We start from the raw sequence: 12,286 nt of genomic DNA on the forward strand, positions 1-12,286 counted from the left end.
TGTGACATTGCTTCCCTAGGGAAAACTGGGGAAAACGGCGTTACTTAGTTAGAGTTAGTTAGAGGAGAATCCATCGTCAGTTTCAAGTTATACATACATACATATATTCAAAGGTTATGCGGTTATGCAACTCGGCGGTGACACGAATCCGGCTAATTTATGTTCCGTATTAATTGTTTATTTATATGAGGATTAACGTAAAATAATTAAACATGAAAACTGCGCCTGATCCAAAAGACGTTCAGGTATTACATTACGGTTACTCTTTAAAAAATGATTCTCTAACCTTTTATTTCATTTTTAAAGTCATTTACGACGCTAATGCAGAACATAACGAATCTTTTACTACGATTATATGTATATATATACACACACACACACACACACAAGTGTTTTTCTGATTCGTATGGATTTATTGTTTAATATTTGTACGTTTATCGTAATGGAAAACCTCTGTTTCAGGAATTTTTATTCAAACAATCGCATACTTCCCAAATTTTAGATGCATTTACATCTGTACCAATTGCTTGCAGTTTATTGACTGCAGATAAAAAGAGAGGATTATTATACGTAGGTCAAAGCAATAAGATAATCGTTTTAAAACCCGGCGAAGATAATGAACCGGAATGGAAGCTGGAGTTGAATATAGCGGTAGCTGTGTCCAAATTAATGGTTAATTGTGATTGCTCTTATTTAGCAGTGGCACCGCACGGACCATTAATTTTAATTTACGATGTACAGGCGCTTGTTGCAAATGTATGAACATTGAAATTTAAACCTTAAGTTAGTTGGATTTCGTACAGTCACGTTAAACGATTAAAGAAACTGTAAATTTCCTTTTCCAGAGCATACAATTATTATACGAAATTAGGATTTCTACGTCAAACACCGACGTCTTTGTGAACGATCTACGATGGAATCCCGCTATACCAGGAATGCTGTGTACAGTAGCTAGCGATTACACAGTTGGTAGTTTTAAAATAAAAGAAAAGAAGGAAAAAAGTATAGAGTTGAAAGCTTTAGAAAAATTTAACGACTTGGATGTTTTGTGCGCAGCATGGAGTCCTAAAGGAAAGCAAATAGTAGTAGGTTGCAAAAATGGAAGTATCGTGCAATTTAAACCCGATCTGAAAGTTGCAAGAACAATTCCTGGTCCTGATCCGTACATCGGAGAGGTTATTGGTATTTTATGGATCAGCAATTATCAGTTTTGCGCTGCTTATTTAGGTAGCGAACAGAAACTTAATGTTTTAATAATCGATGCTCCTAAAGGTGAAACAAATGCAATTTTTACCAGCTACGAAGATATCACTTATGGAATAACAGATACAACGGAGGAAGGAATAATCCCACGTTATTATTTTGATCATGTACCAGAATGGGGTTTAATCATTGCTGCTAGTAGTAACAGTAGCGAAGTGGCGGTTTTGGGATCTACAGACGGAGGAGTTAGTTGGAATCAGTGGCAATTGGTTGACAGTGGCAGGGCTGAATTACCATTGATCCGTACTACGGAAAGTTATCCAGTTGGTTTAGCTATCGACAAATCTTCTGTTCGAAAATTACCATGGGGCGCAGAGTCCACCTTACCTTATCCAGTTCCTATGCTTCATATCCTTTCAACATCCGGACAATTATGTACCTTCCATATGGTAAATCTGATTCCTAATTGTCCTGAGATTAATTCCCCGCCTACAGAAATAGTTGCACCTCCCTTGCATTTACTACAGTCGAATGTTAATTTATCCGAAACGTCTATCGTTATGAATGGTTTAATAACTAGTACCCCACGCCCTAAACAAGGAGATAATATTACTGAACGTCCGAAACCAATTCCTACGAGAAATATTTTTGACAAATCTATCCAAGGGAATAGTTTTTTTCCACAATCCGCAGCTGAGAAGCCTAAACAATTGGAAGAGAAATCCGAAAGTGCTAGCAGAGAAATGATGAAAATGGAGCCGGTGAATGAAACTCGGGTAAAGTCAGATATGAAATTGGCGGTGGTACCGATGAAAGAAGGAGTTTCGCAAGAATCCGTGAAACGGAAAGCGTCCGCAGACGAGGATGGTAGAGATATTCGTGCTTATATAGAGGAGCATAATTTATTTGAAAAAGAATTGCGTAACAAATTGGAACGACAGACATGGGAATGTGGTACCGAAGAAGAACGTCGAAAACTAGTCGAGACTAGTGTTGTAATAGATCAGTTTCTTCGAGAATTGCGAGAAACAACAAACAGTTTATCCAGTGACATTTCATATTTAAAGGCATTACTGTTACAGTCATTTGCTTGGGTCGAAGAAACCAAGTCAAAAAATGCAGCTACTAACGAGGTTACAACTCGAAATTGTGGAGATACTAATAAGATATCTGATTTACAAAAACTTTATTATTATACTCGCACACAAGTTAGTCAAGCTAGTAAAATTTTGGATTTAGAATGGTCGAATCATAAGTCTGAAGAGATGTCGCGAATGAAAATTCCACATCTCGAGTTTGTTTATCAAAATCTGATATTGCATAATAAGATAATACAAGAAGAGAAGAGCAAATTGGAACATCTTAAGAAACGATGGAAATTAATAACTCGTAACAATAACATATTTGGATTAAATCGTTCGTTATCTAATTTAAGCATCACGTCGTCTAAATCATCGACTTCGCTTCCAAGAAATGCAGGAGTAATAGAGGCGCGTTGCAAGGCTATCGCTTCCAAGACTTTAACTTTTACTCAAGAGAAAGAAATTAAATTAAGGGAACATTTGTCTGTTTCTTCTCCAAGGATTATAAAACCCGTCAATCCTTCGCCAATTCAACACCGTTTGGAAGCAACTTTATCCTCTTTAGCTTCTCTTGATACGACAGTTGCCGATACCAAGAATAAAACGGAACATTCTGTTTTAAAGCAGATCACGCCTACTAAACTAGTAGCAGCTGCCGAGAAACCGAAACAACAAAGTCCGTTAGCTTCTTTAAATAGCATCGTAGCAAGAATTGGTACAAGTGAAACTTGTAATAATGTATCAACGCAAAGCAAGCAACTTAACTTTAGTATTAATTTTCCGACACCATCTGGAAATAAACATTCACAGGTAGAGAAAAAATCAACTGTTCCACCAATAACATCATCTACGGTGTCTCAAAATGCTAAGCCAAAGCAAGATACTGTACTACCATTCGGTCAAGTTAGTTCTTCTGCTCAGCAGTATTTACCTAATTTGACGAAATCTTTCGCCAAAGTGAACACAATTACGTTTGGTACACCGGCGAAAAAATCTGAAGATAATACTGCAGAAAAATCATCTGCACTCGAAGAGTCTGGTACAAAATCTGGAAAAGAAAATGTACCAAGCGATTCCTTTAAGGTGGAAAACAATTTATTCGGCACTGGCAAATTAAAAGATGTATTATCAGAAACCACATCGGATCGGGTACAGGGAATTTATGCAAGTAATTCGGTAAAATTTAAAACGGCAGTATTTACAACGACAACAACAACAACAGCAGCAACAGCAACATCGATGATACCGACCACGACAAAGATTGAAGCAGCTACCACATTTAGTTTTGCTACTGCAAATACTACTGCTTCTGCTGTTGTCAAAAGTATGTCGCAAAATGCACTTACTACGCCACAAACAAGTGCACAGACATTTTCTTTTGCTTTAAAACCTTCAAACGTTACTACTGCGTTCAATTTAAAGATGCCACCGGCAGCGGCAGTAAAAACAACAACGGCATCTCAAACGCAAGACTCATTAAACGTAACAAATTTAATTGTAGGACTTGAAACATCTAATCAAACAGCTACTACTGTGTCTACCAGTAACGTTAGTGCCGAAGGAAAATATAACTATAAACCTACGTTTGGAGCACATAGTTTTCAAATGTTATTGGGACAAAATAATACATCTAGCAACAATCAGATTTCAATAAGTCTTGTAAGTGGAACTACTTCAAAAGAAACTATTACTACTACCACTACTACTACTACTGCATCATCGGTTACAATTGAGAATATACTCTCTACGAAATCAAAAGCACTCAGCCTTGCAACAAGTTCTGTACAAGCTTCACTTGCATCTTCTACTAGATCCTTTTTTAACAGTCAGATTAATACTCCTAATATTTCTGTATTTGGAGGAATGCCAAGTTCGACACCAAGTACATCTACATTCGCTGTTGCTACTACTTTGCCTGGCATTCAGATTACAACCACTTCATCTATTCCAATATTTGGTGGTTTTACAACCGCATCGTCAATAACAAGCACAGCAACTGCAGTGGTAACAACTTCCAACACAGTATCATCTCCATTTCAGAGTTCTTTAACGAAACCTACTTTTGGCGAAACTGCAACGAATTTATCAACAGTATCAGCCCCTGCTACTACTATTACTACTACTACTACTACTACTGCTACTTCTGTTACTACCGCTACTACTGCTACTACCACCGCCACCACCACGTCTACACTTAATTTTGGTAGTATTACAACTGCTTCAGTTGCTTCGGTTTTTGGTAAACCCGCTTCGACAATGAATACACAATTTTCTACCACTTCAGTCGTTTCATCGACTGCCAGTACTTTTGGAAAGTCAATTATTAGTCCTACTTCAATGCCATTTGGAAGTTCTACAAATGCATCCATATTCGGTCAGATTCCAACAACTTCAACGAATGCTTCAGTCTTTAGCGGAACCGGTGCTACCTCGATCTTTGGTGGAAATACTCAGGCATCGCCATCTGCTTCGATCTTTGGAGGGGATTCGTCGTCAGTAAATACATTTGGAACATCCCAGAAATCGATTTTTGATAATAATGCTCAAAATTCAATATTCGGCTCAGCGTCAAACAGTGGATCTACATCTTTCTTTGGCGGAACCATGAATAATACGACTCCAGGGCCATCATCGCCTGGCTCACCATCTGTATTTGGCGGTGGTACAGCTAATAATGCATCACAAATGGGTTTAGAACAACCTGCTTTCGGGCAAGCTCCTGCATTTGGTGCTAAACCAGTTTTTGGATCACCGCCTACGTTTGGAGCATCAAAACTGGCTGGTTTTAGCAGTGGATTCGGAGCAACAGCATTTGGAGCTAGTGCATCGCCTCCAGGTAACATATTTCACTATAAATTTCTTATCTGCTACAATAAAATCGATTATACATATATGAAAAAGAAATTCTATAAAATAGCGTTTGGAAGTTTACCTGCAATGGGTGGGACAACGACGACGACGACGACGACTCCTGCACCAGTTGATAGCAGCACCATGCCGAAAGTTTTTGGAAACGTTGATGGTAGCAACACGTTTGAATCCTTAGCGAGTCAATCGGGTGGTCTTAGTTTTAGTAGTCTAGCGCAAAAAAATGTAGAAGCACCAAAATCTCCAGTATTTACCAGGTATGTAGACGATTTTTAAAACGTGGTGTTCTCTTCGTACCTAAACAAGTCGAATCATATGAAAAAAGATTCTAATAATTAATTGTTCTTTATTACAGTGGAAGTTCGTTTTCCACCTGGCGGTAGTGTACGAATGTTCGTTTAAATCAAATCGACTAAATCATCTCATTATTTTTATATACCTATAGATAATGTAAAAAAGAAGAAAATGTAATACACACTTTCACTATCCCTTCTTACACCACTTACAGAGCTTTGATCATGTATTTATAATTGCTTTTTATCGGAGACATTACAAAACATCGTTCATTTTAAAAGAATTCTTGTTATCCGTACTACTGTAGAAAAATCAAAGCGATTTAGTATGTTTTGAATTTTTATTTACAATAAAGACATTTTATGAAATTAATGGTTGTATTTAATTGAATAATCTAATAAAAATTATCTACTACTATAATATTTAGATGCCCCTTTTGATTGGTTTTGGTGCAATTGATACTTTAGTCGGCTTACAAAGATCAATGACACACGGATCCTCGAGGGGAGAATGTGTGCAGACGGCCGACGAAGATGGGACAAAAAGTGCAAGAGAAATTTCTACGTTGCAAGCTTCCATCCATACTTGATGCGAAAGTAATACGGTCGTTTTCAATCTATAATCGTTCTGTTCTGTATTTTGTAGTCGTAAATCTGACTGACGCGGTAGCAATAATTGTACTTGTTGGTCGGGATGTCTCAGTTTTATACGTAATATACTAGGATCTCGCAAGTTGTATATTTTTGCCGTTAACGGGATCCCTAATAAAAGACCTCCTGTAAATTTCAATGCTGCGTCCGCATCGCCTCTAGGTTCTTCAATGATTGCTCTAGAAAATCTAGTGGACACCGATGGTCTTGGGAGTCGTTCTTCTCCCTGCGATGCCGGTGTCAAAAGTAACGGTAACAACAGCCTCGTTAAAGATCCCGGCTTGACGTCGGCTAACGTAGGAATCTGAAGTACAAGAGCTCTAGAAAATGATGGCAATTTCGACGTATCTTGGGGCAAGGTGTCAGCTTCGGAGAGAAAATGACGCGCTAGTGGAAGAGCGCTTCTTCCTGTTACGCTTCTCGTTACCCGAATTAATTCTATCGCCAATGCTTTTAACCAGACGTCGTTGGCTAGTATGATTTCATTTTCACTTAATCCACTAAAAAGTCGCTGTAACCTAGAAATTTATTTAAATTTATTTAAAATTATTTATTTGACGCGTAGAAAGGAAAAGATAAAAATTTATACTTTTGTGTATTTTGTAACAAAACTGACACGTTGGTGGTTGTGTTCGGTAAAGGACTCGTCGATACCGAATTTGTCGATGATATTGAAAATTCTTTCAATACAGACTTTAAAAGTAACAAACATCGTATGTAGAGGACAGTGAAACGTGCGGCACCCTCCATTCGATGATCCATTTCTGCTAAACGATCGAGATCAATCGCTGCAGCTTCTAAAAGTTGGGTATGAACTCTGCCACCGGGTCTACCATTTTCAACACCTGTCACTACTTTTTCCAAAAATTCTTTTCCGCGTTCGGCTTCGTCGTCGATTTTATCTTCATTTCCAAAGCCTGGTCCGCTAGTTGTTACGGTTGGTCGTAATCGAGGAACGAAATGCGGCATAGTGTCGCGTAAGTAATGATAATGTTTCGATGCGTGCTCTGTAAACAAAGCGTGCATACTTGGACAATGCAATGCGGCATTAAATATCAAAACCAGAACGCTTGCATCTATCATTTATAGTTAAGAATATAATTAAGGAAAGTGGTTACGAGTTTTACTAGTATTTGCTTATTACGAAGCAAAATTAATTTAAAAAAGAAAAAAGAAAAAAGAAAAAAAGGATACAAGACGGTTCGTCAACGTCTGGTTCGGGTGTATCGAAAAAGGGATGTCGTCCAAGAAGTTGCGGTACCAATGGTAACGTTAAATATGGGTGCGAAGCTCCTAGTGCCGCTAAACAGCATCTAATACTTTCTTTGTCTTGTGGATAACGACTCAAATTATCAAGAAGACGATTTACACACATATGGAGACAATTTCTAGTAGCAAGCCGGCTAGCAGCCAAAGTAGCGTGTAACCCTTCTCGTACTTCGCCTGAGAAATCCTCTAGCGCGCCCAATATTGTTTCTAATTGATCTTCCCGAAGCGTTACGCTTGCCGACATTTTTCTCAACGATTCGATAGCACGCAATCGTACATCTTGAATTTCATCGTTGAACATATCAACCATAAAATCTAAGGAAATTCTAGCTATATTTGGTTGCTCCAAAGATAACGTGCATAGAGCCTCAACTGCTGCTGTCCTTACCTGAATATATAATATGTAATTTAGCTGAAAACTTATTTAGCTACATGCATGTAAATAAATATATTATTACCTCTAAAAATTCGTCCTCTAAACCATGAATAAACGCACCGCAAGATCCACTTTTTTCTTCCACTTCTTGTCTATCTGTTTCTACAATTTTTTGTTTTTTATCTAACGCTTGTTCTATATATCGTTGCGATACACCTTTCATTGTTCCAAGAAGAGACATTGCCGAAGCTCTAACTCTTGCTGATAAATCACCCATCAGACCGCATATTTGAGAAAATGCACAATCCACCATACGTATATCTTCTCCGTCTGCTCCCATGATAATGCTATTATAAAATAGGAGGTAAAGTGGTAGAGATAGCCGAAAATGTTAATTTCTGGTTGGTTTAAATAAAAAAAAAAATTAATACTTTTCAGGATATTCTCTTCCTAAAAGCCATATCAATTTGAGAACATTTCGACGAACTATTTCATAATCATCGCGAAGCGCAGCACAAGCTTCTGCAAAGAAACTTGCGGGCAATCTGCAACCTCTATGAGAATGAAGTTCAGCCATTGTTTCAAATGCCTGAGCACGTACTCTTGGATCTTGAGAACGTGCGTAATTACCAACAAAAGTTAATGTATCATCCGCGGTATTCGCAGTCAAATATCTACCGATAATAGAAAGACAACGCGTTTGTACGCCGTGCCAAGTATCTGGCAAATGCTCACGGGCAATTTTCAATACAAGCATCCTAGAAAAATTCATTCGTTTAGTTTTCATTCGTAATGATCGTATCATTAAAGTAAATAAATTTCCAAAGAACGTGCTATGTACAGAAGAAAATGATAATCACCTATGATAATCTCCTAATTTTAATAACGTTGCTAAACCCTGACTTTTCACTCTATGCGATTCTTCGTTTCTTAAAAGTTCTGAAGTTTCGGTAACAATTCGTGTCTTTTCGGTTGCATCGTTTGTAACTTGTCCCAGTTCTGCAAAGATCCAAAGTATTTTCGCACGAACCGCAGCTTCGGTTTCTATAGTAAATCTTTCTGATAATTTTTTTACTACCGATGGAACATCTTCCGGAGAGATGTAGGCAATAGTATCAGATATGCGAACAAGAAGCTGTAAAGCATCATTGCCACATTTACTTTTCTCAAGACATTCGATATAAGCCAATGCTGAACTTCCTTCTGTTCCATTTTTACTACTACCTGGAGTAGCTGCTAGGCGTAATGTTTTTAGCCTCTTTAACGGTGGTTCATTTATAACCTGTATATGTAATATAAAAACACAATTGGATATAGAAAATCAAATAAAAATGTTTCAAAGTCGAAGAGTATTTTTACCTGGCTCTGGTTAAATTCTGCTAAAACTCTCTTCTTCATTAAAGCTGCCATACTCTAATATATTAGTACTGTCTTACTTGGTCTTACTACTATATATACATATATGCAGTATACATATAGTATTTGATGTATCATATGAAAGTTGAAGCTATACCTTCAGGTGTTACTGGTTCAGCATGATAAATACGAATAATAATATAATAGAATAATGTTTATATTTTTCGCATTACCTATAAACTTGGAATTATTAACATAGATATTTATACATACACACATATAATATGTATAAATATGTAGCCACTGTTGCTGGCTTTCTTCTAGTATTTCCTTGGCTTATCAGAAGATGGCGGTAATTGTTGGATATCGAATGTTAGGGTTAGGAAGGTAGCGGTTTTATTGTTTTCCGTTTTTGTCGCGTGCATATTTAGGTGCTTAAATAAATACTTGACTTGTATGTAACGAATATGAGCATATGTAATGAGAATATGTAAGAGCACCTGCGAATATACGAATTGATAAATATAACACACATGTTTAAGAAATAAAACCGAAACTGTTATTCAAAGTGATTAACACAAAGAACTGTATATATAACATACATACATACATACATATATATATATAAGAGAAGAAATGTGCTAAAAATTGTTGTTGTTTGTTCCTTGTGATTGATCGTAACCTTTGTTTATATATGCGCTTTTAGTTTCTATTTCGTAAGTTTCTATTGTTACATTCCTCGGAATTCGTTTAAAAATGGTACCACTTGGACCGTCACCGGGGCATCAAACGTCTGTTAATAATACTGCAAGTACTCCAACGTCTGGAACGAAGAGCAGTTCAACATTGGTCGGCAAAACATGTTCTTTTTTCTTTTTTAATTAAACACATATTTCCACTTTGTTCTTAAAATCTCTAATTCTTTTTCTGTTTTTACAGAAACCAAATTACACTTTGAAATACACTTTGGCAGGTCACACCAAAGCAGTTTCTTCAGTGAAATTTAGCCCTAACGGAGAATGGCTTGCTAGTTCCTGTAAATAGAAATTTCACGTTATTTGCGTTAACGTTAACTTATTTTGCGTAAAAGTTAACCAAATTCATAATTACTTTTATGCCCGCAGCTGCGGATAAGTTAATCAAAATATGGGGATCGTACGATGGAAAATTTGAAAAAACCATATCCGGTCACAAGCTTGGTATTTCAGATGTGGCATGGTCTAGCGATAGCAGATTGTTGGTGTCTGCCTCTGATGATAAAACCTTGAAAATATGGGAATTAAGTTCTGTAAGTTTAAATTTGGGCAGAGAAACGCGATAGAAGAAAATGAATAGAAAGAACCTTCTTTTACCTTCTTTTACCTTCTTTTGTCTGTTTCTAGGGGAAATGCTTAAAGACATTAAAGGGTCATAGCAATTATGTGTTTTGTTGCAACTTTAACCCACAGTCGAACCTTATAGTTTCTGGTTCTGTAAGTATTATTTTAACATTTCTATTTGTTTGCACTTAGGATAGGATTTATCGTATACGCTATGGTGTGCAAGCTTCTAAATTATTGTACACATAATTGTACTTTATACGGTAACAGTCGGTAATATTAAACATGCTAGAATGTAAGAAGAATGTAAAAACAGAAAAGGAAAAAAAAAATGAGAAAAGATGAACTTCAGTTTAATCATCCATCGGTGAGAGATGTTAATGGTATATTTTTAAAGATACTTTTAAACTTTTTCAACGTTATTACGTGCTTTCATAAAAGGGTTTGCACACACGAATCACATAATTATTCCATACGTACATGTGTCTGTTGATTTAATAAATATTGCTACCAGTTCGACGAAAGTGTTCGAATATGGGATGTTAGAACTGGAAAATGCCTGAAAACGTTACCCGCTCACTCCGACCCCGTAAGTGCTGTTCATTTTAACAGGGATGGATCGTTGATCGTGTCTAGTAGTTACGACGGGTTATGGTAAGCTAGCATGTTTAGTTTAGTTCATGTACATACGTGTGCGTGCTTAAATGCGAATAAATAAATGAGAATTATAGTAAAAGATACATGATTGTATAGTCGGATCTGGGACACAGCATCCGGTCAGTGTTTGAAGACTTTAATAGACGACGACAATCCACCGGTATCTTTCGTTAAGTTTTCGCCAAATGGAAAATATATTTTAGCAGCGACGTTAGACAACACGTTGAAACTATGGGATTATAGCAAAGGAAAATGCTTAAAAACTTACACAGGTCATAAGAACGAAAAATATTGCATATTTGCAAATTTTTCAGTTACAGGCGGGAAGGTATGTTATACATATGTAATCAGTAATGAATCGAAATAATCGAAATAATAAATTAACTAAACATTGTTCTGCTATTCAACAGTGGATCGTTTCGGGTTCAGAAGACAATATGGTATATATTTGGAATTTACAGACTAAAGAAATTGTACAGAAACTACAAGGACACACAGGTATAGCTAAAGAAAAAGTTATTAACATTATTGTACTGATAATGTACTGATGACAGTTTATCGATTCGTAGATGTTGTCCTTTGTACGACGTGTCATCCCACGGATAACATTATAGCATCAGCTGCACTTGAAAATGATAAAACGATTAAACTATGGAAGAGTGATACATAGAATGGGCACAGGTTCTTTACGATATTTCATCGTAGGTACTATAAAAAAAAAAAAAGAAAAAAAAAGAAAGAAAACAGAAAAAAAAGAGGTGTTCGCACCTGTTGTAGACGGCCGTCTTCACTCTTTTTCTCTCATTCTCTGTAATTTTTCAGTTTTCCATCTTTGCATAAAAATATGTAGCAATTTTAGCAATTTTTATTAGCAAACAATTGTATAGAGAGACAGTAGAATACGCGCACTCGAATGTTTAGATTTTATCGAATATAATTAGTACCAGATAGGCAGGGAAGAAGAAAAAACTTTTAACGCAGCATTGATCTATGCAAACTCAAAATTAAGAATTCAGTAAGAGTCGAATATAGGTGTGTAAGTTATTAACAGTTACGGTTGTAGTAAAGAGTAATAAGAGAAAAAAAAACTGAAGGATACAAATACGAGAATGTAATTTTTAAAATTATACTTAGGCGAGTGATTGTTTTTTTTATCGTTTTGATATTTATTGTATAGTTGATTGATTATAATTACGTCAAATGTTAAACTAA

At 36.4% G+C, this 12,286-nt stretch overlaps 3 protein-coding genes across 6 annotated transcripts; 2 read left to right on the forward strand and 1 right to left on the reverse strand.

Moving 5' to 3' along the window:
* Nucleotides 1–45: 45 nt before the first annotated feature.
* Nucleotides 46–5,819, forward strand: LOC114877611 (nuclear pore complex protein Nup214). Of its 2 annotated transcripts, XM_029190405.2 has the most exons (6): nucleotides 46–245; nucleotides 463–756; nucleotides 846–3,944; nucleotides 4,326–5,121; nucleotides 5,203–5,410; nucleotides 5,509–5,819. In XM_029190405.2, exons 1-6 carry the CDS (start codon nucleotides 213–215, stop codon nucleotides 5,534–5,536), a joined length of 4,458 nt encoding a protein of 1,485 aa, XP_029046238.2. In that variant the 5' UTR covers nucleotides 46–212; the 3' UTR covers nucleotides 5,537–5,819. The 2 variants fall into 2 exon arrangements, with proteins under 2 accessions (XP_029046238.2, XP_029046237.2); XM_029190404.2 differs by having other exon boundaries at nucleotides 846–5,121.
* LOC114877617 (integrator complex subunit 4) lies at nucleotides 5,571–9,463 on the reverse strand. 3 transcript variants are annotated; one of them, XM_029190420.2, is made up of 8 exons: nucleotides 9,372–9,463; nucleotides 9,102–9,267; nucleotides 8,603–9,024; nucleotides 8,174–8,500; nucleotides 7,825–8,089; nucleotides 7,292–7,754; nucleotides 6,687–7,173; nucleotides 5,571–6,615 (listed from the first exon to the last, which is right to left on the reverse strand). In XM_029190420.2, the coding sequence occupies exons 2-8, from the start codon at nucleotides 9,150–9,152 to the stop codon at nucleotides 5,871–5,873; spliced, it is 2,760 nt and encodes a 919-aa protein (XP_029046253.1). In that variant the 5' UTR covers nucleotides 9,153–9,267; nucleotides 9,372–9,463; the 3' UTR covers nucleotides 5,571–5,870. The 3 variants fall into 3 exon arrangements, with proteins under 3 accessions (XP_029046253.1, XP_029046254.1, XP_029046255.1); XM_029190421.2 differs by lacking the exon at nucleotides 9,372–9,463 and having other exon boundaries at nucleotides 6,714–7,173; nucleotides 9,102–9,340; XM_029190422.2 differs by lacking the exons at nucleotides 9,102–9,267; nucleotides 9,372–9,463 and having other exon boundaries at nucleotides 8,603–8,741; nucleotides 8,821–8,913.
* A 30-nt stretch (nucleotides 9,464–9,493) lies between these two features.
* Nucleotides 9,494–12,286, forward strand: LOC114877620 (protein will die slowly). The gene is made up of 8 exons (XM_029190428.2): nucleotides 9,494–9,947; nucleotides 10,038–10,134; nucleotides 10,223–10,386; nucleotides 10,481–10,570; nucleotides 10,932–11,071; nucleotides 11,171–11,402; nucleotides 11,485–11,572; nucleotides 11,644–12,286. Exons 1-8 carry the CDS (start codon nucleotides 9,855–9,857, stop codon nucleotides 11,742–11,744), a joined length of 1,005 nt encoding a protein of 334 aa, XP_029046261.1. The 5' UTR covers nucleotides 9,494–9,854; the 3' UTR covers nucleotides 11,745–12,286.

The sequence above is a fragment of the Osmia bicornis genome, chromosome 12, assembly GCF_907164935.1.
Source record: "Osmia bicornis bicornis chromosome 12, iOsmBic2.1, whole genome shotgun sequence".
Classification (NCBI taxonomy): domain Eukaryota; kingdom Metazoa; phylum Arthropoda; class Insecta; order Hymenoptera; family Megachilidae; genus Osmia; species Osmia bicornis.